The 21,729-nt window shown below is 43.4% G+C and overlaps 3 protein-coding genes across 3 annotated transcripts in view; 1 reads left to right on the plus strand and 2 right to left on the minus strand.

Annotated features, from left to right (window-relative positions):
* Positions 1–23: 23 nt before the first annotated feature.
* il17d (interleukin 17d) lies at positions 24–9,829 on the plus strand. The gene is made up of 2 exons (XM_085134884.1): positions 24–1,499; positions 3,049–9,829. The coding sequence occupies exons 1-2, from the start codon at positions 1,201–1,203 to the stop codon at positions 3,362–3,364; spliced, it is 615 nt and encodes a 204-aa protein (XP_084991010.1). The 5' UTR covers positions 24–1,200; the 3' UTR covers positions 3,365–9,829.
* Positions 4,097–7,002, minus strand: eef1akmt1 (EEF1A lysine methyltransferase 1). Its single transcript, XM_085134886.1, has 4 exons — positions 6,856–7,002; positions 6,540–6,622; positions 6,082–6,371; positions 4,097–5,833 (listed from the first exon to the last, which is right to left on the minus strand). Exons 1-4 carry the CDS (start codon positions 7,000–7,002, stop codon positions 5,700–5,702), a joined length of 654 nt encoding a protein of 217 aa, XP_084991012.1. The 3' UTR covers positions 4,097–5,699.
* Positions 9,830–12,228: 2,399 nt separating the features above from the next.
* Positions 12,229–21,729, minus strand: part of xpo4 (exportin 4) — a 65,979-nt gene continuing 56,478 nt past the window's right edge. Inside the window, exons 14-24 of the mRNA XM_085134864.1 lie at positions 20,875–21,034; positions 20,503–20,672; positions 20,029–20,203; positions 18,644–18,850; positions 17,239–17,325; positions 16,653–16,833; positions 16,434–16,555; positions 16,219–16,349; positions 15,711–15,828; positions 15,483–15,575; positions 12,229–13,819 (exon numbers count right to left, since the gene is read on the minus strand). Of these exons, the coding sequence (XP_084990990.1) occupies positions 13,622–13,819; positions 15,483–15,575; positions 15,711–15,828; positions 16,219–16,349; positions 16,434–16,555; positions 16,653–16,833; positions 17,239–17,325; positions 18,644–18,850; positions 20,029–20,203; positions 20,503–20,672; positions 20,875–21,034 (1,642 nt within the window). The 3' untranslated portion in view covers positions 12,229–13,621. The remainder of the gene's footprint in view (positions 13,820–15,482; positions 15,576–15,710; positions 15,829–16,218; positions 16,350–16,433; positions 16,556–16,652; positions 16,834–17,238; positions 17,326–18,643; positions 18,851–20,028; positions 20,204–20,502; positions 20,673–20,874; positions 21,035–21,729) is intronic.

A 21,729-nucleotide genomic window follows, 5' to 3' on the forward strand; every position in this document is an offset into this window, starting at 1 on the left:
TTAAATGGTCAGAAACAAAGAAAACAAAGTGCATGGGTAAAACTAGAGCTGACATTAGCAGCGTTGTTACGTAGCTATTTGCATGTTATCTAAAGCAGGAATGTCAACTTATTTTATACTGTGCCGGACCAGTGGAACTCCCCTTTTGTCAGTGTAAAGAAGTTTAACGACACTTTTAATCCCTGATTACAAGAAAAAGAAGTTCAGTTCCAGCAGTCTGTCTCAGTCTTTCCACACGGTAAACAAAAGCTGCTGTAGTAAATAAAAGAACAGTCATGCTGACAGACTGTTTGGGCTTAAACGGTAAGAAATGTGTAAAATTACAGAAGAAAGAAATCAGCTCCTTGGACAGGCTTTCCTGTAATTATAAACTAAACTCACGGAAAATGTTATTTTATTGTGACAAAAACAGAAATCTCAGTTTACAGTCAATAGTGAAAAAACTTGTGAAAATACATATAAAAGTCCAGAAATTTAAGCTCTCCGTCACATTTCCTAAAGCAGTGGGCCGGACTGGAGTCTTTGCTGCTTCCCTCGGGCCTTATGTTTGACACCTCTGGTCTAAGGGGTGGAGATGGTGCAAAGCCAGGATCCACATCCAACAGGCTCGACTTCCCACTCGCATCAGGATCTCCTCTAATAAACGCTGGGCTCTTTTTTTTATATTGGGGTCCAGGCAGGACTGTTTTTTTCTGCCAGTGCTTCAGTGTAACTGAGCCTCTCTCTGGCTGCTGCATCAGACCGCCTCAGCGCTCAGTCGGGGTTTTACGCACACATCGCAGGAGAAATGAGAACCAGAGACTCCTCTGTGGTGTCTTCTCGTCATGGACACAAAGCAGCAGGTGTGACACTCACAAACTGTTAGAAAATTTCAAATTATTTGGCAATTATTCTTCCTGGCGACGCCGTGGATGTGTAGTGCCAAAAAACAAAAAAATGTCTCTGCAGTTTTCCTGGTGGCGCGCCTGTTCCTCGCTTTCAGCGCCAGGATCGTGGAGCGTTTGCGTGCCGCTGGCTTTCCAGCACTTCCAACTATTTGCTGGATTTTAACAGAGGAAAGTAACCCGTGGACGATCAAATCTGTTTTTACGAACAAAAGTCACTTGTTCTCAGAAGCATTACTTAAGAACGCAAAGGAAACTTTCGTTATTCGGTGGATGCGCACTTGGGCACAGCAACATCCCGAGAAGAAACGCGGAGATGCCCCACAGAGTCCACGTTCTGCTACTACTGCTGCTGTCGCTGTGTCGGCCGGCAGCAGCGACCCGGGTCAGAAAGAAGACCGTCAGGACGCGGTCCTGTCTGGACATGCCGGAGGAGAAGTTGGAGGAGATTTTTGGACGGCTCTCGGTGGGAGTGATGAGCGCTTTCCATCACGCTCTGCAGCTGGAGCCGCAGGACAAACTTAACCTCAGCTGCCCCACCACTGCACGGGTCCCGACCGACGGCAAGACCCGCCTCCCGGTCAACCTGCTCAGCATCTCCCCCTGGGCCTACAGGTGAGAGCAAGAGGGACACTTATCCGGTGCCAGTAAAGCATTTACGTTTCACATCTGCTATCACGGGACACCGCTATGCTTAAAATAGCGATAAGGCGGCAATAAAAACATTTATTGGGATGTAATATGATTTAGAAACAACTGGAAGAAAGAAACCCGCGCATCACATATTTTATATTTAAATAACAGAACAGACTTTGTCAGCCGTGGATTCACGGTATAATTAAATTAGATATTTTAAGATTCTTTATTTGTCACATACATAATTAAACGAGTACAACACGCAGTGAAATGAAACGCGTCCTGAAAGGCGTTGCGCTTTCACAGTACCTACATCATCACGGCAACTTTCTGATTGCCTTTAATGCTAAACAAATACATGAAACACACTTTTTTGAACAGACTTTGACATAAAGCAGAAAACATCAAAACAGGCTACTGAAGTACTATGTTAATCTCATATAAGCGACAGAAACGCAGCAGCTCAACTAAACGATGCACACGGTTTCTTATGTTTAATTCAACCTTTTAAGTTCTACCCACATTCTCTCTGGATATATCAGGTTTCGTCCTTTTAGAAAAACTAGGTTATTTTAAGAAAAACATGTAACAGCTGATGATTGTTGAGTGTATTTTCTGGTGTGCATGGGCTCTCTCCGGGTACTCTGACTTCCTCCCACAGCCTAAAAATGGGTTAGGTTAATTGGTGAGGTGTGAATAGTGATCATGACAGCTTTGATAGTAAATGGATAAAGTCAACGGTAACATTTTCTTAAATATCTGAGCCAGACTGCTTTATTAATACCATCTGCAAAGAAGAGAGACAATGATCTCTTCTGCCAAAGCATTAACCCCTCCTTTGGCAAAATGACAGCTGCTCTATGAAACACTTTGCGTAGCAGTTGAGCCTTTCAATTCTTGTTTGGAGCATTTATTTGGTCCCGCAGAAGGCTTCTAGCTCTGGGAAATTCTTGGGCCATCTTCCACGCTCTGCTCTGGGACGAATGCCGGCCAAACCTTCTGCTTCCAGACCCTCGGGAAGCGTAAACTGTGTTGTTATCCTGTTACAGCAGTCATTCTGTAAACTTCTTACAGGCATTTAGTGCATTTAGTTCCGTTTGTCCCTTTGTCTCCTTATTTTCCTGTCCAGAAAGTTCTGTTAGTTCTTCAGCCTACAAAACATGCTGCTGATTGTTCAGGATTTATTTACAAACTTGTGTTGAACTTAAGAACTAAGTGTTCCCTGAAGGTTATATTTGTGCAGGTATAGCCACCCAAATTTTCTTGAAGTACACTATTGTAGTCTATTTGCTTTTCTAGTAAGGCCTCCTGCCCTTTAACAGCTGGGGCTCCATCCAATATATTAGGAAAAGGGAGGGATGGCATCAGTAGAAGTTCTCTGAGAGCTCAGATTTTGTCACAAGAAGTTTTGCATGGTTCTTTTTTTTTCCAGGAAAATGTACAAAACAAAAATATCTTGTTTATATATACAGTTCATGTACCAAGCTGTTTCTGCCATTGCATTGAACATCATTAAATACATTTTCAGGATCTCATACGACCCAAAGAGATATCCCCGCTACATCCCCGAGGCCTACTGCCTGTGCAAGGGCTGCCTGATCGGACCGTACGGCGAGGAGAGCAGTCAGTATCGCAGCACCCTGGTCTACGCTCCCTCCGTCATCCTGAGGAGAACAGGCTCCTGCGTCGGCGGCCGCCACTCTTACACCGAGATCTACGTCTCCATAGCCGTGGGATGCACCTGTGTGCCGCTGCTGGAGAAGAGGCCGAAGAAGAGCAACCAGAGCCTGCAGAGGAGAGAGCCTAAAGCCAGGAAGCTCTTTACTCCAAGAAAGGAAGCATGACGGAAGCAGCACTGCTGCTGCAGAGAAGTTTTCTTTTGTTTGTTTGTTTTTTTACAGCTGATTCGCTCGTGCTAGAACATTTGAAACAGTTTAAGGGATTATGTCTGAAACGGAAGCCCCTGGAAATGTCACTTAAAAAGAAAAGTTTAGTACGGAGCTTCAGCAGACAGATCGACCGACGCAAGACAAACCTTTGAGTTCGAACTTGAGTTCAGAATTAAAACGCAACCACCTGTGTATCGGACATACACACTCAGATTTCCAACAAACCGAATGAAACTTTGACAAATGCTACTCCATAAAAACTGAAGGTCTGCTTCTGGCAAAAGTACAGAGGCACGTTTTATTTAGCAACTCTCATATCAAGTAACGCAGATAGTTTTGCCTCTGCATGACAAGCTGCAGTAAAAAAATGGGAGGTAGTTGTTATTTAGATCCAGACCTTTCAAAACGAAAGCAAACAACAACAGAGAGCGTCACTTCTGAATGAGCTGATCAATGCTGCCACCTGCTGCTGTACAACAACTGCAACTTTCTCAGGTGATCAGAGCAACAAGCCCACGCTCCGTGTTATTCAGACACTTTAATAACAGCAAACATCAAATATTTACGACTGTTACCTCACTTATCTGGGTAACTGTACAAGAAAGTAACACTTGTATGTTTCCCAGTAGAGCTTTCTGAGCGGTTAGAAAATAAAAGTTTTTTAGAAAAAGAAAAAGTTGTTCCTGCTGCCTCTTTAATACTAAACAGCTGATGTAGTCGTCACCCTTCTGGGTGTTTGCTGAACGGGCTGATCTATTCCCGTGAACTCTTTTCTTCTACTCGCTCATTTTGCCACCTGACAGAGCTGACCTGACCAAAAGTCTTTCATGATTTAGTCAGATTAAATAACTAACAGTAATCTGCTCTGAATTGGTATCAAAACCTGAGATGGACTAGACTTTCAGATTTATTACTTAAAAGCTACTCGAGCAGTGTAGCATTTAAAAACAGTGATTAACCCAACTTTTAGTCTCTTGTATGAATAAACAGTGTTGGGGAGTAACGGAATACATGTACTGCCGTTACGTATTTAAAATACAAAATATGAGTAACTGTATTCCGTTACAGGTACCGTTTAAAAAGGTGGTATTTAGAATACAGTTACTTTGTTGAAATAAATGGATTACACAGCGGTACTTTCCTGTTTCATATTTTGGCGGGTCAGGCCTGTTTGGGTTTTGTTTGACAGCTACGTTCTGTTGTTCCAGGCGGCAGCGTTACGGTTGCCATGGTTACAGGGCGACGCTCTCTCTCTGCGTGTTTCCTGGGTGAGAGAGCGCCTGTTGTTGTTGTGCTAAGCTAATAGGCAGAATGCTACAGGTATAGCTCTAAAGAATGTAGCATCATAGGCAGTGTAGTCCGTGCTGCAGGGAGAATGGACTGCCATACCCGTTATGTGTCTGTGAGCGAGGGAGGGAGAAAAAGGAAAAGTACGAGCTGTCATCGAGCAAAAACGGGAGCTGGAAGCATGTAAATATAATAATAACCACTGCAGCCAAGAAGAGTGCCTGACGAGCCCAGTTGTAAGTAAGCTATTAAGACTCGACTGTACACCGTGTTCGTGTTTTCCTCCAAAAACAATAAGTTCCGTTGGAGCAGCCTTTCAACGCCTCTCTCTGTCTCTCGCTAGCAAAGTTGACCCAGACAACAAAGTAAAGCTAGTTTTCGGCTATGAGCCCAAAACGGAACCTGACGTATTAGTCAGAGGTCCCTTTACTACGGTTCGGAGCCGCGGACCTTCAGTAACAGTAATAAATCACATTCATGTAGTTGTAAACAGCATGATAATATATTAAGTAATCCAAAGTATTCAGAATACGTTACTCTCATTGAGTAACGTAACGGAATACGTTACAGAATACATTTTGGGGCATGTATTCTGTAATCTGTAATGGAATACATTTTAAAAGTAACCTTCCCAACACTGTGAATAAACCATGAAAAACACTGAAGCTTACATGAACCATAATGCCTCTTATCATCTTTTTGTTCAACCTTTGGTCTTGAAATAAAGTCCATGTCTTCAAAAGTTCCCGCAACCAGTCTGAATCACAAACTTACAGTCATCAAACCAAAGCCCAGACATCAGGATGACGGCGAGTCACTGGGATTATTTTTTTCCCCATTCTCTGTGTATTCGTGAAGAGAACGCTGATCTTCATGTGAGATGGTTGGAGTTCCCCCTTTAAAATTACGTGTCTTGCGGCTGGCTTTCGCTGTAAAACATCCACGTGTCGTCCCTCCTCCATGTGCTCGGAACGAAGCGTCGATCTGATGGACGCCCGGCTCCTCAGCAGGACAGCAGGCGGGACGGGTAGTTGACAAAGCAGCGGAACTCATTGGACAGGTTCCTGTTGTGTTTTGGCAAAAAGCTGCACATTTTTACATCTAGGAGATCTTTTGCCAGATTCCCCATGATGGCTCCTGTTGTTGAGAAACACCACAAACACCAGATGTTAAAAACACACCAAAAAAAAACTGTTTAATACTTAATTTCACATCTAATTTAGGTTTTTTTTAGCAGCTTGTGCCGCTCGTTCATTGTGACATGAAAGAAGCTAGCATTTATTCTGGACTCATACAGACAGACTGTGTTGTTAGACGATGATCAGAGGCTTCGCTCTGTGAGGAAACTACTTATGTGCCATCATCAGAGCTTGTTTGGGTCTCACCTGTGCACAGCAGCACTTTGCCTTTGCTCAGGTATTTGATGGTTTGGGTCACTTTGCTCAGACACTCCTCGGACAGGTAAGGCGGGTCAGCGAGGATGATGTCGAAGTTGTGAGGAGACACGCTGTCCGGAAGAGACAGCGGCTCGTTGTAGTCGTAGAACACAAAGTCCTCTCCGTAGGAGGCGAAGCGGCGGTCGTACTCCAACACGACGGCAGACACCCGATCTGAACCGTCCACCACACCCTGCTTCAGCTTCTGGTACACGCTGGGCGCGCTCAGGCATGCTATCCTGAGAGGAAAGGAGGCACAAAGCACAAAGTGCTCGCCAATCAGCAAAACCAAACGTCGATTCTACATGGTCACAGAACTCAAGCGTATTTTTAACCTGTTTCACTAAATGAAAAACAGCTGTAATGACATCCGAGCAGCGTGTTCATGTGGGTGTGCGAGGTTTTACCTTCCTCCCTCTCCAGCCTCTCGTACCGCTTCCTCGGCTAACTGTGTTGCTGTCTCGTCGCTGTACCAGAACTGGCTCATCCGCTGGTGGACATGCACAGACAGACATCTGTTACCGACATTCACTTTTCATTAAGTCCGTCACATTACTGCGATTTACTGACAATGAGCTGAATTAAACCCTCCAAATAAAAAGGTCTGATTCACTCTTTCGTGCAAATTTGGTTTAGAATTGGTCATCCTTGTGATTATTAATGGTTTGTCTTGTTTTAATAGTTGAACTTCTTAAAAATAAACACAAAACACAGGAAACTCACCCAGTCCTCCTCCACGGCTCCCACGGCAAACTGGTCTGTGGGTGCAGCGCTGTGATCCGTAACAACCTTCGTTTCATTGTAAAACTCCTGCAGCGCGGCCAGAGTGTGAGCTGACAGAGTGGGAACGTCGTCATCGCTGTCGCTCATGGCTGAAGGAGCAGGACAATGCAGATGAGCGGAAGAGGAAGGAAGAAAGTTCTGGTTATTGCGTGTATATTCTTTTGACGATTTTCTCTTTAGATGCACTGTTATAAGCTGTCATACTGTAAAAAACATGGTTATTTGTCAGCGTATGTTTCAGGAATCCCTGAGCAGCCAAAGCTGAGCAGACCGCTGCAAACACTCAGTTTCAAACACTTTTTCTATTGTTAAATATTTGAAAGGTCATAGAGGGGGGATATCTCAGGCATCTACTGGTTCTGTAAGCTAGGAAATCTCACCTACCCACTATTCAGACCCTCTGTTTAAAAGGGGTATTAGCTGTTTGCTCATAGGGTTGTAATCAAACAAAGATAAATGTGGCTTTAATCTAAATAACATTCACTCCAGAGAAAGGCTATTTCAGCATCTCACTGTGTCTACAATCTCTAATGACCACCTCATAGGAGCTGACTCCGGACTACTAACCTTCTTGATCTGAGTGCAGCGTTTGATATTATATCCCATAACACCCTTCTGGACAGACTAGCTTCTACTGGAATCACTGACAAACCTTTAAACTGGTTTGAATCCTATCTCTCTGGCCACACTCAAAAATGTCCCGTCCATTTTCAGTTATTAACAATGTTCCTCTCCTGGGTCCTCTGCTATTTATCCTCCTCTACTTCCTCTTGGTCATATCTTCCATAAAGTTAACATTAGTTTCCATTGTTATGCTGACACCTGTCTACCAAACCTAGCAGCACTCATGTGCCCAGCGCCATCTGTGTTTGCCTCTAGGAAGTCAAATCTCCAACAGCACTCTGACCAGTGTTAAAACTGCACTTTGTCTAAAAATGTAACAATTTTTCCTCAGTTTCTGCCTCACTACAGGTCAGGAGTCTGGGTGTTGTTCTTAACAGCACACTTTCGTTTCAAGCACACATCAGTGACATCACACTTTGTAACATTCATCACCTCCGTTCATCTCTCACACCTAACAGTACTGCCATCCTTGTTCACACCTTGGTTATGGCCCATACTGATTACTGTAACTCTATTCCTTTTGGTCTTCCTCTCAAGCCCCACTCCCATCTTGTCATGGCAGATGGCCCCGCCCCTCCCCGAGCCTAGTTCTGTTGGAGGCTTCTTCCTGTTAAAAGGGAGTTTTTCCTTCCCACAGTCGCCAAGTGCTTACTCAAAGGAGGTCGTCTGATTGTTGTGGTTTTCTCTGTATTGTTGTGGGATCTTTACCATATAATATAGAGTCAGTTAAGGTGACTGTTGCTGTGGTTGTTGGCTCTTTATAAATAAAACTGGATTTAATTAAATTGAAGCCCATTAAACTTCAACTGCTCCCTTCATTAGTTACGTCACACTCCTTCAGCAGCTCCACTGACTTAAATACTGTAGTAATATCTTTAAGGCTGTATGCAGCATGAACTCTTGCATGCCCGCACACACATCTGCACTTATAGATCTCCTACCATTGGGTCTAGAGCCTCAGGAACTCCTTCCCACCAGACATCCGTAACGATGGGTCTCTCCATTTCACATCCTGTCTCAGTCTGACTGCTTTCCACCGGTTACACTGTGATTTTACATTTACGCTTACATTGTAAGCTTGTTTTGACTTGATAGACACATTTTGGTTCATCCTTATTTTTTTTTCACCTTATGTGTAAGGTGATGCCCCTCATTTCCTGTCCCTTGATGCAAAACTTTGGAGAACATTTCTTTTCTTTAGGGTTAGTGTCCTCACACCGAGGGAAAAGCGGCATTTCAAAGCTGAATTAAAAGATCACGTGACAGAAACGGACCCGTGGGTCAAAATTAACATCGCCGGTTAAAGGTCCACGAGACGAGTCTGTGGACCCTGTTCATATACTGACCCAAAAGAAACATACCTGATCAGTAGCTGCTTCCAGTCTGCACTTCTCTGTTGTCAACACGTGAGTAGTCGCAGAATAATGACGCAATCGCTAACGTAGCTACAGCTTCAGTGCAGCTGGAAAGAAATCCAAATCGAGTCGATTAATCAGTCCACAGATTTACGGGAAATTGTGTATTTTATCATAAAAAACAATTATTTTTTAATTTAACAATTTATTTATTTTTTTAAAGAATCCACTTGATTTATTGTTTCTCTTCTCTTACATTTTATGAATTCATTAATTGAAGCTCCACCGAGTCCCACCTGACTGAAAGCCACAGCTTGGTGCTGTGACACAGGATCAAATGTTGGTTTAATGATCTGAGAAACCAGCTGACTCAAACTCTAGAAAAACGCATTTGTATGTTTTGTAACAATCGGCAGCTGTTAATGGTTTAGTGCAGCGGTCCCCAACCCCCGGGCCTCGGACCGGTACCGGTCCGTGAGTCGTTTGGTACCGGGCCGCGAGAGTTGAGGCTCAGGTGTGAAATGTATGGTTTTCAGGGTTTTTATCGGTTTTCAGCGTTATTTTGTTATCATTTTTATCGTTTACTCGGTTTTCCTGGGTCTTTTCACGTGTGTTATGAATAAATTTTCTTTTTTTTGGTACCGGTACTAGTTTTATTTTGTTGTATTTATCCGCGACACCTTAAAGGCCGGTCCATGAAAATATTGTCAGGCATAAACCGGTCCGTGGCGCAAAAAAGGTTGGAGACCGCTGGTTTAGTGGACGTGGATGCGGTGAGAAGGATGTTGTGTGTGGGTAAATATGTGGATGTACGTGACTGTGTGTATGTGTGTGTTTAAGGTACTACAAAGACTATACTGATAAACAACAAAGAAACTTCCTCCTCAGTCCCAGCTAAATTGGCCCTATTTATTTATTTATTTAAAATACATAACTGTGCAAAAGCCCTGAGCAACTCTCCACTTCTTTATGTTTCTCTGGGAAAATGGGAAATAGGTGCAGTGATTTATTGAAATATCTGGACACATAGAAAGAAATACATTTGCAGTCTTCATCACAGCCTGAACTCTTACTCTTGTAATTTCTTTAAGTAGTCTTCAGGAAATGTTCTCCAGGCTTCTTTGAGGACATTCGAAGCTCTTCTTTGCATGTTAAGATGATCCCACACGGCTTCAGTATTGTCAAGGTTCTGCTCCAGAGTCAGTTTTGACAAGGTCCCAACACTACTGGCTAAAATGCAGCCCCAGAACATGAACGAGCCTCCAGCATGTTTTACAGATGCTTGTAGATATTGTTATACCTATCTTTTGACCTCCTCCATAAGTACTGATGACAATGTTAAACACAGCTAATGTGCGATCTTGATCGGACCCATCGTCGCTGATTTTTAGTCCAGTTCTTGTGTAATTTGTCATGCTTCAGTAGCCGTAGCCAGATCAGCTGAAGATGCACTGATCCACATGAAACTCTCAGGTCAGGACTTTTATATACTGTTTATCTCCTGTAACTGGGCTTCTTTTTTCAGTCTCTGCACTTCTTTGGTCATCCACTTTTTCAGTTTCCTAATTTTTTTAAGGACACTCTGCACGCCATGTTGAAATGTGGCAAGTGTTTTTGGGAATCTACTTATTGCTGGAAGAGTACTTTTATGTCCATTGGACGGTATTCTCACGGTACCGTATATTGTAAGGTAAAAAAATAAATAAATAAAATCTTAACAATACTGCCTTAGGGAGAAATATAAAGTAATTAGAATTGGTCCCAGGACAGAACCCTGTGGAACTTCATCATTCAGTGCATATGTTGTTCTGTGTTTTTGTTTTAAATTTAAACAGAACATAATTATAAGCAGAACACTTTAATTTGTTATCACACAATTTGTCCAGCAGAATGACTTCCACGCCATTCTGAGCTGTCTGCAGCACCTGTAGCAGAGCAGCATCACAGCAGATGGTGGTGTGTAGTCCTGGGTCGTCTTTACAGTAAGCTGGAAACAATCCATGAGCTCTCTTCGCAGGTTAACAGAGTTGCTGGGTCTGTACACACACATCTACGAGACCCCAAATATTCTCAATTTTGAATATTCCTAAATTTTGAACCCCCATCAAACATTTACCCCTGAAATTCTCTACTGGTTGGTTCCAGCTATAATAAAATGTGAAGCTCACTACAAACCACAACATTTATAGTGTAACAATTCAAAATAAGCTGTAAACATAGAAAGATCTACTTTCTACTCTATTTCTGAAATAAAACCTTTTGAGGTTGTAAGCACTTCCATACTCTCGCCAAAGCTAAAACTAAAACCACCCATTAACCGATTCCCAGGATCCAGAAAGAGATGCTTTCTTGACAACATTAATACTAACTCAGTCGGATACGCATTTGTAAAGACAAATTTAGTCTTTTCTTACATTTGTTGTGATGGCATCAGCCACACAGGGGTAAATTAGTCCATTTTTCACTTTATTAGTTTGCTTTGCAGTTTTCTTCATTAATATAATTCATTAATCATTTGGTTAAACCTAACACTGGTATTATGAGGCGCGCACATAGTAACATTGTGTGGTTTTTCTAAAATGTTTTGTCATATTAATTATGTTTCTCTTTCTTTGAGTTACCTGGGTTTGGGTGGTGGCTGTTTCCTGTCTGGGCAAAAGGCGTGGCTGAGGACTCTGAACAAAATGCCTGCTCAGCAGGACCAACCATGGGCTTACCAGGAGCAGGGGTGTTTTAGGTTTAGTTAGGTTATTCTGTGCTTAGTTAATATTAGTGTGTTTTTGTTTCCCCCCCTATTGTGTTCAAATGGTTTGGCCAAATCATTATAAAAGCTACCCTCATGTGTCTTTGTAATTAGGTCAGTTTGTGAGTTAAGTTGTGTCTCACTTTGTTTTGTTTAAGTTTCTGGAAATTACTTTTCGTGGAGTTATATTTAGTTGACCTCTTTTATGGGCCTGCTAAGTATGTTTTTGAATTTTGTTAATTTTGAACTTTTTGAGGGTTAAAATAAAGAAAACCCTTTTTGAAGATATTTTTTGCCTGTGTCCTCTTTGCTTTGGCTGCTTGGTCCCTCACATTTGTAAAGAATCCTTCCAAAGATTCCTGGATCCAGATCACTTCTAGATTGTCGATCCTCCACTTCTGATCATTTCTTTTAATGAAAATCTTTCCATAATCTTTTAAAAGTTCACAAAAAACAAAGACTGATCAGGATGTCTTGAAACGTATCTGCCTTCACAGTCTGCAGACTCAAAGGTCTGCTGTAGAACAATCGACAAATCAACAGTTTACTACAGCCAGCGCACATGTCAAAGAAAGTACAGAAGCCAGGACGTTTTATACAATACGTTTATGTACACTTTACACTTCATTAACAAAACAGCCATCTACAATAACAGGGATAGGACTGTGAACAAGGAGGGTTCTGTCTCCAACATAATGCTTCAGCGAGTGGCTCTGATCCTTTTTATTTGGTTTGTTATTGCTGTCCTTCAACTCAAACAGTCTCTGCAATATCCAGTGTGTGTGTGTTGAAGAGTGATCGGGTGGAGGTGCTGCTGTAGAAAAATACTAATAAAATCATCCTGCTAAACTTTCAAGGCGCCATCTGTCTCTGGCCTTCACGTGTCCAGAGGCAAGGGGGCCACAATATAAACTACAATCCAAATAGGAAGGGAAAAAAAAACTATATCAAACAGCAAAGGTCAACAGCGAGAAAATTGCTCCCTCTTTAGCCGAATTCATACATTGTTGAACTCGTACGTCTCTGCCTGACTTTTACTGGTGTATAAAAACATTTCTGTCATCTTTAATCCCCGTAACGTACATTTCTGAAGTGTATCGGCCTTGAAAACATTATATATTTATAGATATTTACACCCTTTAGTCAAACACAATCTCAATTTGGTTTTCTGACGTTCCCAACAAACAAATGTCCTCCTGCTCCGAGAGCATCAAAGACAGCCGGGCCACACCTCATGCTTTGTATGTCTTCTTAGGTTTTTGGCAGGCACGGTCCTTACTGGTTGTCATTTTTTGTATGGCATGATTCTCTCTCCTTATAACACACACACACACACACACACACACATAGAGAACAATCGGCAGAACAAAGGCACTCTGGGAAGGACTGGGGTGACGTGTGTGTGTGTGTGTTTGAACTAGGGTGGGTTGGCCCCTCTAATGCCTCTAACTGCATACAAAACCTGAAGAACAGCAACTTGTTTTGCCCTTAGTGTCGCTCTCTATGTTCCTGTGTGTGTGTGTGTGTCTGTGTGTGTGTGTGTGTGTGCGCGCTCCAGAAAGTTCCAGGCACATGAGGAGGGGGAGGAGGAGCAGGAGGAGGTGGAAAGGGAGGACAACAGCAATCATCGGTTGCTGCTTGACAGTCCGTGCTCAGTTGCTTCAGTCTAACATGAACCTCTGAGTCCATCTGCTCAGCAGTTTAGTCTCCACAATTAGCTCCTCCTCCTCTTCATCGCGTCTGCTGATCGTGCCGGGCAGGTGGGTGTAACGGTAGGAAAGGAAAGGGGGGGGAGACACCCAAGGAGGTGAAAACAGGGTAAACATTCAGGCATGAGATCAACCCGCCCCAGCTGCCAGAGAGGTCGTCCGAGGCTGTCAGCTGTCCCTTCTACCCATAGTTCTCAGGGATGAAGCAGGGGGCGTCTTTGATTGGTTGCTTTTCAGAACGACGATGATTAGAGGCCGGTTTGGTTTTCCAGTGGTTATTTCACGCAGAGCAGGCCGCCGACGTTGGCGACAAACTCCTCCAGGCTTTTGAGGAAGGCGACCTTCTGCTTGCGGTCCATGGTGGGTGGCGTGCTGCTGGCTGTCAGCTTGTTGAAGGCGTCGGCTAATCGCTGGTAGATTATGGCGTCTCTCTGAGAGGACAGCAGGGTCTCAACCAGCTCCGAGTACTCCGCCTGACGTGGAAAACCAATGTAGCATCAGATCAGTGTCAAACGAAGGGTTAAAGCAGATAGTATTATCCCTCTTTCATTATAATAAAGTGAAACATTGTTTTAATTTTATAATTTGTATTGTTAAAAAGAAACCTTTGAACAAAACATACACAAGATTCAATGTTCCAGTTTACAGTGTAACCCACTGCAGCGTACGCGTCACAGTCACATGTCGTTATCTCTGCTTCCAATTCTGTAAAATTTCCCAACTTTTAAATAAAGTATTCATTATTTTATAAAAAAGAACACTAGAAAAGAAGTGGAGGAGTTCAAGTATCTCGGGGTCTGGTTCACGAGTGACGGGAGAGGGGAGTAGGAGATCGACGCTGTACCGGTCCTTCGTGCTGAAGAGGGAGCTGAGTGTAAAAGCGAAGCTCTCAATTTACCGGTCGATCTACGTCCCTACCCTCACCTATGGTCATGAGCTGTGGGTAGTGACCGAAAGGACAAGATCGCAAATACAAGCGGCAGAAATGAGCTTCCTCCAAAGGGTGGCTGGCCTCTCCCTTAGAGATAGGGTGAGAAGTTCAGCCATCTGGGAGGGGCTCAGAGTAGAGCCGCTGCTCCTCCATATTGAAAGGAGCCAGATGAGGTGGTTTGGGCATCTGACAAGTGTCCTTCCTGGGCATGTCCCACCGGGAGGAGGCCCCGGGGCAGACCCAGGACACGCTGAGAGGTTATATCTCTCGGCGGGTCTGGGAACCCCTTGGTGTTCCCCTGGACAAGCTGGAGGAGGTGGCTGGGGAGAGGGAGGTCTGGGCTTTACTGCTTAGGCTGCTGCCCCCGCGACACGGCCCCGGATAAGCGCAAGAAGATGGACGGATATTCAGAAAATAGATTTAATGAATATTAGTTGTTTACTGTCATGAAAATAACATCCAAAATGTTTTATCTTTGGGTATTAATGTCATGCGGCCTTTTAATTGCATTTGTGCATGTTTGTTTAGTTGTCACTATACTAATACTGACACTAAAAGTCAGTATTATAAGTATATAAATAAATACATAATTGGAATCTGCAAATCTTTCAACCACTTTATGCCTGATGTAACAGCTCTGGTTGAAAGAATAACTACTCACACATCACAAAACTGGTTTTTGTGCAGCTGTGTTTTTGCAAACTAGCCACTAGAGGGCCTCTTGTGTCATTTATGACAACTGTGCCTGTACGCTAGGAGCAACTCAGGTCCCAGTAAAGGGATTTTCTTACATATACAGTTGTTACTTTTAAAAATGTGCCGTCACATTTAAACATAAGGCAGAAACAGAAAGCCAGCTTGTTTGAATCATTTGCTAAAAGTGCGCAAAAAGGAGGAAAAAACCCCCAAAAAGCTTTATGTCCAGTAATCAACACATTTTTGCCACGGAGTAAAAGTGTGTTAATAACGGCACAGTTGTGGGTTTCAGCCTGAAGCTCTTCTGTATTTGATGAAGCCCACATTTTAAAATGCTGCTTAGAAAAGAAATTCCAATTTAGAAGCCGAACAAAAGCAGAGACCTTCAAAAAGAAAGACCTTCAGCATCTTAAAAGCCTTCATTTGTTGCACAGAACGAGGGAAGGAGAGAAAAAAAATCAAAGCTATTAAAGATTTTCCCTGAGCTGCATTCACTGTGTGTTACTCACCTGGTGCAGGCACACGAGTGTGTAGAGGGCTTCTCCTGCCGCCACGGTCATCTCTGTGTTGTGTTTTTGCAGGACCAGCATGTCAAACACCAACTGAGTGCACAGAGGACGGTGTGAGCTGGTGTGCATTTGTTTACTATTAGTACTCCCCCCCCCCCCCCCCCCCTTTCTTCCTTTATAAAAGTTTTATTGTATTGCTGTCATGACAACATGAAGTGCGTATCGTACCTTGAGGAAATGACGAGTGGCGATAAAGAGAGGAGAGTCCTTCTCCTGGTTTTTAGCGCACTGTTCAGCCAGAGGAGACAGAGCCTCCAAACACAGCTGGCTGATTTCAGAACTCATCCTGAAACAGATGTTAAGGAGCACAAACTATTTGGACAATTTCGTTTTTGCCTGTCGACAGGCTCGTCCACAGCAGGCAAACGACTCTAAGTGCAAGTAAAGAACAAATCTCCTGTGGCGTGGCCTTCTGAGTATTTAGAAAGATTGTTGCTGTATTCCAGACAACATCTATGTCAACAGTTCTATGTAATTATGCAGGCTGCATACTGAACTTAAAGGATAGAAAAAGGATTGATCCTATTCCACTAGTATCAAACCGATATCAACACCAGCGTTGAGATCAATGCTATCGATATTTGGATCAATCCGCCCACCTCTACAGCCAATATGTGGGTATTCTCTCATAAATCCCACCATAACAATCAATACTGCTGGCACAGCAAGAGGATACGAGGTCATTCCCAGCTCCAGGGAGAACATGAGGCTCTTGAAGAGGTCTTCTGGCAGCTGTGGGATCTTTTCTGGAAAGATCTCACAGATGAAGGTGATGAGTTTGTAGTACTGGTTACACAAAGAGGGGAACTGGAAAATGACGAGAACAGGATCAGCGTGAGCTCACATATGTCACAGACATGATATAAAGAGACATCCGTGATTATGTTTTACCTTGAGCAGGTCCTGAGACATGAGCGGAAGAACTATATTGACGCCATAGAGAACGACATCTGCAGCGGATACTGTTCGATTGGATGCTGGTGTTCCCTGGTCTTGATTTCGAAACACATCATCTAAAACGCACAGCCACTTGGTCAAGTTTAAACTTTAGCAACGTCTTCTTTTTAAGAGGAAAAATACACCAAATATATATATTTTTAAAAACCTCACCTGTGTCGCTGAAGTCGATGAACTCTTTGGAGAGCAGGTTTGTGAGCAGCTCCATGATGAGCAGCAGGTCCTGGTACTGGTCCTCCTCGGCCGTGGCATCGCTTCGCTTCCTGCTCTGGTTGTTTTTGGAGTAGACCTGCAGCAGTGTTAGGCACGCCTCGTACAGCTTCATGGACTTGGTCTGAATCAGGAGTACACAAGTGGCCACTATTACATCTGTGCTTCCATGACGATAAAAATGCTAACCGACAGCCTCCCAGTCGATGCGTCTATGGTATCAATTTGAAAACCCCAGGTGACCTCTTTCTCAAGTGATTGTGTTTACAAAATCTTCAGGAAAATAGACCTCTGACCTTAGTCTTGAGGTCAGAGTCACCAAGTTTCAAAGTGATCCAAGATTTGCGTTAGATGGTGTCAAATTGAAAATCCTATGTTTGGTTGTCAGTGCAGTTTTTTCTTCTTCAGAAATATATTAAGTGAGTCTTGGACAAACAGTTGGAGTTTGTTTCTATGCCAGATGGAAAACCACCAGCGTTTTATACTTTAAAACCTTGTCTGCAGGTAACACAGTGGAAACGTCTCTCACCTCTCCCAGGTAACAGATCTGTTTGTGAGCCACTTCCACAAAAACCTCGATGATGAGGTTGATTGTTTCCGGTGTGTTACTGTAAACCTGGGTGACAAAAGGAAAAAAAAAAAAAAAAAGGTGTTGTCAGATCAGATTCAGATTCATTGACAGACCACGTGACTTTCGCGCATTGCATGCCGGGAACTCGTGGCAAAACAATCCAAGTACCGCATCAAATGCGAGCATTTGCAGCACCTTCATTCTCCGGTTCCAATAAATTCTTGCTTTTTCTTTGCCCCCCAAAAAAGTTATGTACAAAACAAAGGAGAACAATGCCGGTCCGTACAAAGACAGACTTGATGAAAAGTCAAAGAAAAGATACGAGGAAAAAATCAAAGGAGTGAAAGGTTTATACCCTTATGAGCACACAGAGTGGACAGAAGACGTTAGCGTGCTGCCCAACTTTCACCACGCTCATATTTATAATTATACGGTTCTTGGAGTGAGTGCATACACTCATGAAGTTTTTAGTAACTTCAGGTCACTGCAACAAGCCCAGGAACAGTTTACCGACGGATGGGTACAGGACCTTGAAATGCACCGTGTAGAACGAAAGACCATCGTACGTATCATAAGTTTACCAGTCTCACAAATCGTCTTCATAAATACACAGTCGTTAACCATTTATTAATAGGACCTTTGAGCTCAACGGTAATTAATTAGTAGTGGAAATAATTTCTGGTTCATTACAGAAATGTAGCAGTGACAATAATACTGTATGCTGTAATCGTACTGGGCAATTAGTGATACAAAACAACTGTTTTATCCTGTGAATAAAAGTATATGTTTTTGTCAATGTACCATGGTAATAACAGAAGCGAAACGCAATATTGTGTCAGGACAATTCACTATTTATGCACAATAAACAAAGGAGCATAGCGCGACAATTTCTGTTCAGCACCAGACTTGCTTGTAACCTATATCACCAATTATGTTATAAAAATGACGTATTAACTACTACAAAACACTGACCTTTGTGGAAATGCTTGGAGCAGACTAACCTGTGAGCTGGATGTTCTGTGAGTTATATTTGGTCTTTGAATAGCTGCAATCCAGGCCATCCGTCGCCTCTTTTTACTTCAGAAACATGGCTCGAATAATTTCTCTTCATCGACGTAATCCAATAACAGCCGATCTCATTACCCGTCGGCTTCCCGTGGCTGTCATGCGACCGGCTATTGCAATTAATACGACAGCTTCTTGCCATTTTTTGTATTTCTTTTTATCGCCGTGTAACTGATTTCAATTGAAAGCCTGCGTGCGCTAGTACCTCTTGCCACGAGTTCCCAGAATCCTTTGCGGTTTTACCCCTGAACGACGTCACATTTTCAATCTCTATATCTACAGGTTTAGATTCTGTTACCTCCATGAGGCCAATGCAGCTGGACAGGAAGTCCATGAGGAAAGAGAAGAGCGAGGCCACGTTGTCGATCTGCGTCGCCTCTGCGATGCCGCACAACGCCTCCAACGTAGCGACGATTTCCTGTTTGACAGCTTCTTCTTGGCTGATCTGAGCAAAGTTCTCTTGGTTGATGAGGTTAAGAAAACGCTGCTGGAGCGGGTGAAGCACCTGCAACGACAGACAGAAGGTCAGATGGCGAGACGATGCATTAGAGCTACAGAGTACAATGTATTTGACTATAATATAGAATCACTGGCCACTTAATTATTCACAACTGTTCAACTGTTGCTTGTTAGCAAAAAGCACAGCAGCCCATTGCACTTGCAGATACTGGCAAAAAAACCTTCTTAAGTTCAACCGAGAATGGGGATGAAAGGTGGTTTATGGGACTTTGAACGTGGCATGGCTGTTGGAGTCCGACGTGCTTGTTGGAGCATTTGAGAAACTGCTGACCTAGCAGGATTTTCCCAACAAAACCATCTCTGGATTTACAGAAGATGATCCACAAAAGAGAGGAGATTCTCTGGGCACATATGCCTTGTTGATGTGATGTCAGGCTCACCAAATTTGGTGATGAGTCTCAGTTTCTGCTGTGATGTTTCAGACCCTCCTTGTAACCCTTTAAAGGGTTTGTCTGAACTCAATCAAACAAAGTGACTTGAAGTAGGATAAAAGAGTCCATGTAAACAAACATCACTACAGTGGAGATCAACCAAAGCCGTGTTTGATCAGTTGTCAGGTGCTTCGCTCTACTTCCAAACACAGTGCGATCTGACTTCAGACAGAACAGCTGTACGGACCGACAGCTGCGACCTCACTCCTTCACTCACCGTAATTACTTTGGAGTCATTGTGGCTTTGCACCCCCGTTTACTACTGTCAGCTTATTAAGAAAAGGACCTCCAGGATCACGGCGAGGATCATGTTATACACACGGGAGAAAGACTAAACGCAGGAATATTATCGACTTCATCCATCTGTCCTAATCCTCATAGCTCGCTGAACTGTGCAGCTCCTCATCTCTAAACAGGACTAAATAATTTGATATTTTTTTGAAAGAATAAATTTGTGATTTTTAGAGCTGTAATGTTAAAAATAAGATATAAAAATACAGCGACGATGCTACAAAAAGATAAAACTGTGCAAGACGAGAAGTAGTTAGAGAAGCAGGCTGCAAACAAACAGATCAAACCCACTTTATACGGGGAAAACAACTTAATGCGTCAGAAGCACTTGAAACAATTATCCGACTTTATTACTTTGCTTTTTTTCCTCCAGTGCAACCACCACTACTAAACAATCATTAATCAGTAAATCACTTAAGTACTTCTACGCGTATCAGCACACCTCAGCCCAGTACTGCTGCTTGGCATCAGAGTCCATTTGTGCAAAGCCTCCCAGGACCAGAGCCTTCATCAGAGTCCTCTGCACGGAGCTGGACAGCAAGTGGAGAGGTGGGCTGCGGCTGGCAAATTGCTTCGCCAGGTTCCACCAGCTCTCGCACTGCACCACGATGTTTGCCCTGAATGGAGACGGAGGCAATGGGTCTGTTAGTCTGACGATCCACTGTAACTCCTGCCCAGTGCTAACCAGAGAAAAGAATTGATCTTCTTATAAAAATCTGCATTTATCAACACAAGATGTGAAGAGAGACTTAATATTTTTGAAAAGCAAGCAAACACGCTCATGGTTAAATTATATATGGTTATATTATGTGTAATAAACGTGTCATTGGGGAATGGGAAGGTCATCTAAACATTCAGTTTAAATACTGAACATTTATTTTCGAGTACCTGAAAACATTATTTGTCTTGTTCTTACCTCTCCCGCTTCTCTACCAGCGTCACCAGCAGCTCCACGGTGTCGTTGGCTAGCTCAGCCTCTGAGCTCCACACGGTCAGGTTGTTGATCACCTTTTCCAGGAGATATCCCACAATCCACTGGGCCCCCTCTGTGTCGGCACCAAACGCTGTGCTGAGGGGGATGCTGATCTGAGGAAGGGTAGAAAAGGATGAGCTGGATAGAAGTTTTTCTCTGTATCTATGAAGCGCCTTGAGGCGACTTTTGTTGTGATTTGGCGCTATATAAATAAAATTGAATTGAATTGAAGACGACTGGTGCAAAAACGTGTATTACAGCGACAGTGTAGAAAAGATCTGATTGATGAAGCGATCGGTTAGCTCAGCCTTATACCTGCCCATAGAGCTTCTCGTCCACGAGCAGATACGTCTTAGCCCATCGTCTGAGGAACCACACGATGTCCTTCCCCATTTGCGGGCTCAAAAGCTCCGTCAGATTCGCTCTGGTTGCCCTGGACTCCACTTCTGACGTCCTCAACACCGCTGACAGCAACCTGAAGGCAAAGGAAGTTGGATTTAGAGCTGACTTGTGAAAGAAAGAGAAGATCACTGTTAGACAACACGTCATGCTAATATAAAGCATTCAGTGAAAGCTTTCTGGTCCATTTTACCTTCAACATCACAAAGTTCAGAACAGTCACAATGCAAAAAACATAAGAGTAAAGATTCACTCTTACAGTTGTGCTCGCACCCAAGTTGAAGGGGTTAGTTACCTACCTGTGACTCTTTTAAGACTTCAACGACATCTTTTTTTGTTTTGTTTTTACAAATCCTATCCGTTAACAGCACCTAGAGGTATATTTGTCACACAAAAGCACCCTACACAGGTTGCACAGGTAGTCCAGCTCCACCAGGATGGCATATCAACATCCGCCATTGCCAGGAGGTTTGCTGTTTTCCCCAGGACAGTATCAAAAGCATGGGGGACATTCCAGGAGACAGGAAGTTACTCAGGAGAGCTGGACAGGGCCGTAGAAGTTCCAAGAAGGAACAGAACGAGCACTGCCAGAGCCAAAAAATTGACCTTCTGCATGACACTGTTGCGAATGTCTCTGATCAAACGATCAGAAAAAGACTTCATGAGGGTGGCCTGAGGGCCTGAAACCCTCTAATGCAGACCTTCCCAAAGTGTGGGGCCCGCCCCTTAGGGGAGGCGCAGAGCCATTGCAACGCTTGGACACTGCTAGCA

The sequence above is a fragment of the Neolamprologus multifasciatus genome, chromosome 16 (assembly GCF_963576455.1).
Source record: "Neolamprologus multifasciatus chromosome 16, fNeoMul1.2, whole genome shotgun sequence".
NCBI classification, from domain to species: Eukaryota; Metazoa; Chordata; class Actinopteri; order Cichliformes; family Cichlidae; genus Neolamprologus; species Neolamprologus multifasciatus.

Excerpts from the sequence above, each read along its gene's own strand:
- il17d (XM_085134884.1), top strand. The coding sequence starts at position 1,201 with ATGCCCCACAGAGTCCACGTTCTGCTACTACTGCTGCTGTCGCTGTGT. Across the intron at positions 1,500-3,048 it reads ATCTCCCCCTGGGCCTACAG|GATCTCATACGACCCAAAGA; the intron begins GTGAGAGCAAGA and ends ATACATTTTCAG.
- eef1akmt1 (XM_085134886.1), bottom strand. The coding sequence starts at position 7,002 with ATGAGCGACAGCGATGACGACGTTCCCACTCTGTCAGCTCACACTCTG. Across the intron at positions 6,623-6,855 it reads GAGCCGTGGAGGAGGACTGG|CGGATGAGCCAGTTCTGGTA; the intron begins GTGAGTTTCCTG and ends CATGTCCACCAG. Across the intron at positions 5,834-6,081 it reads CAAAGTGCTGCTGTGCACAG|GAGCCATCATGGGGAATCTG; the intron begins GTGAGACCCAAA and ends TCTCAACAACAG.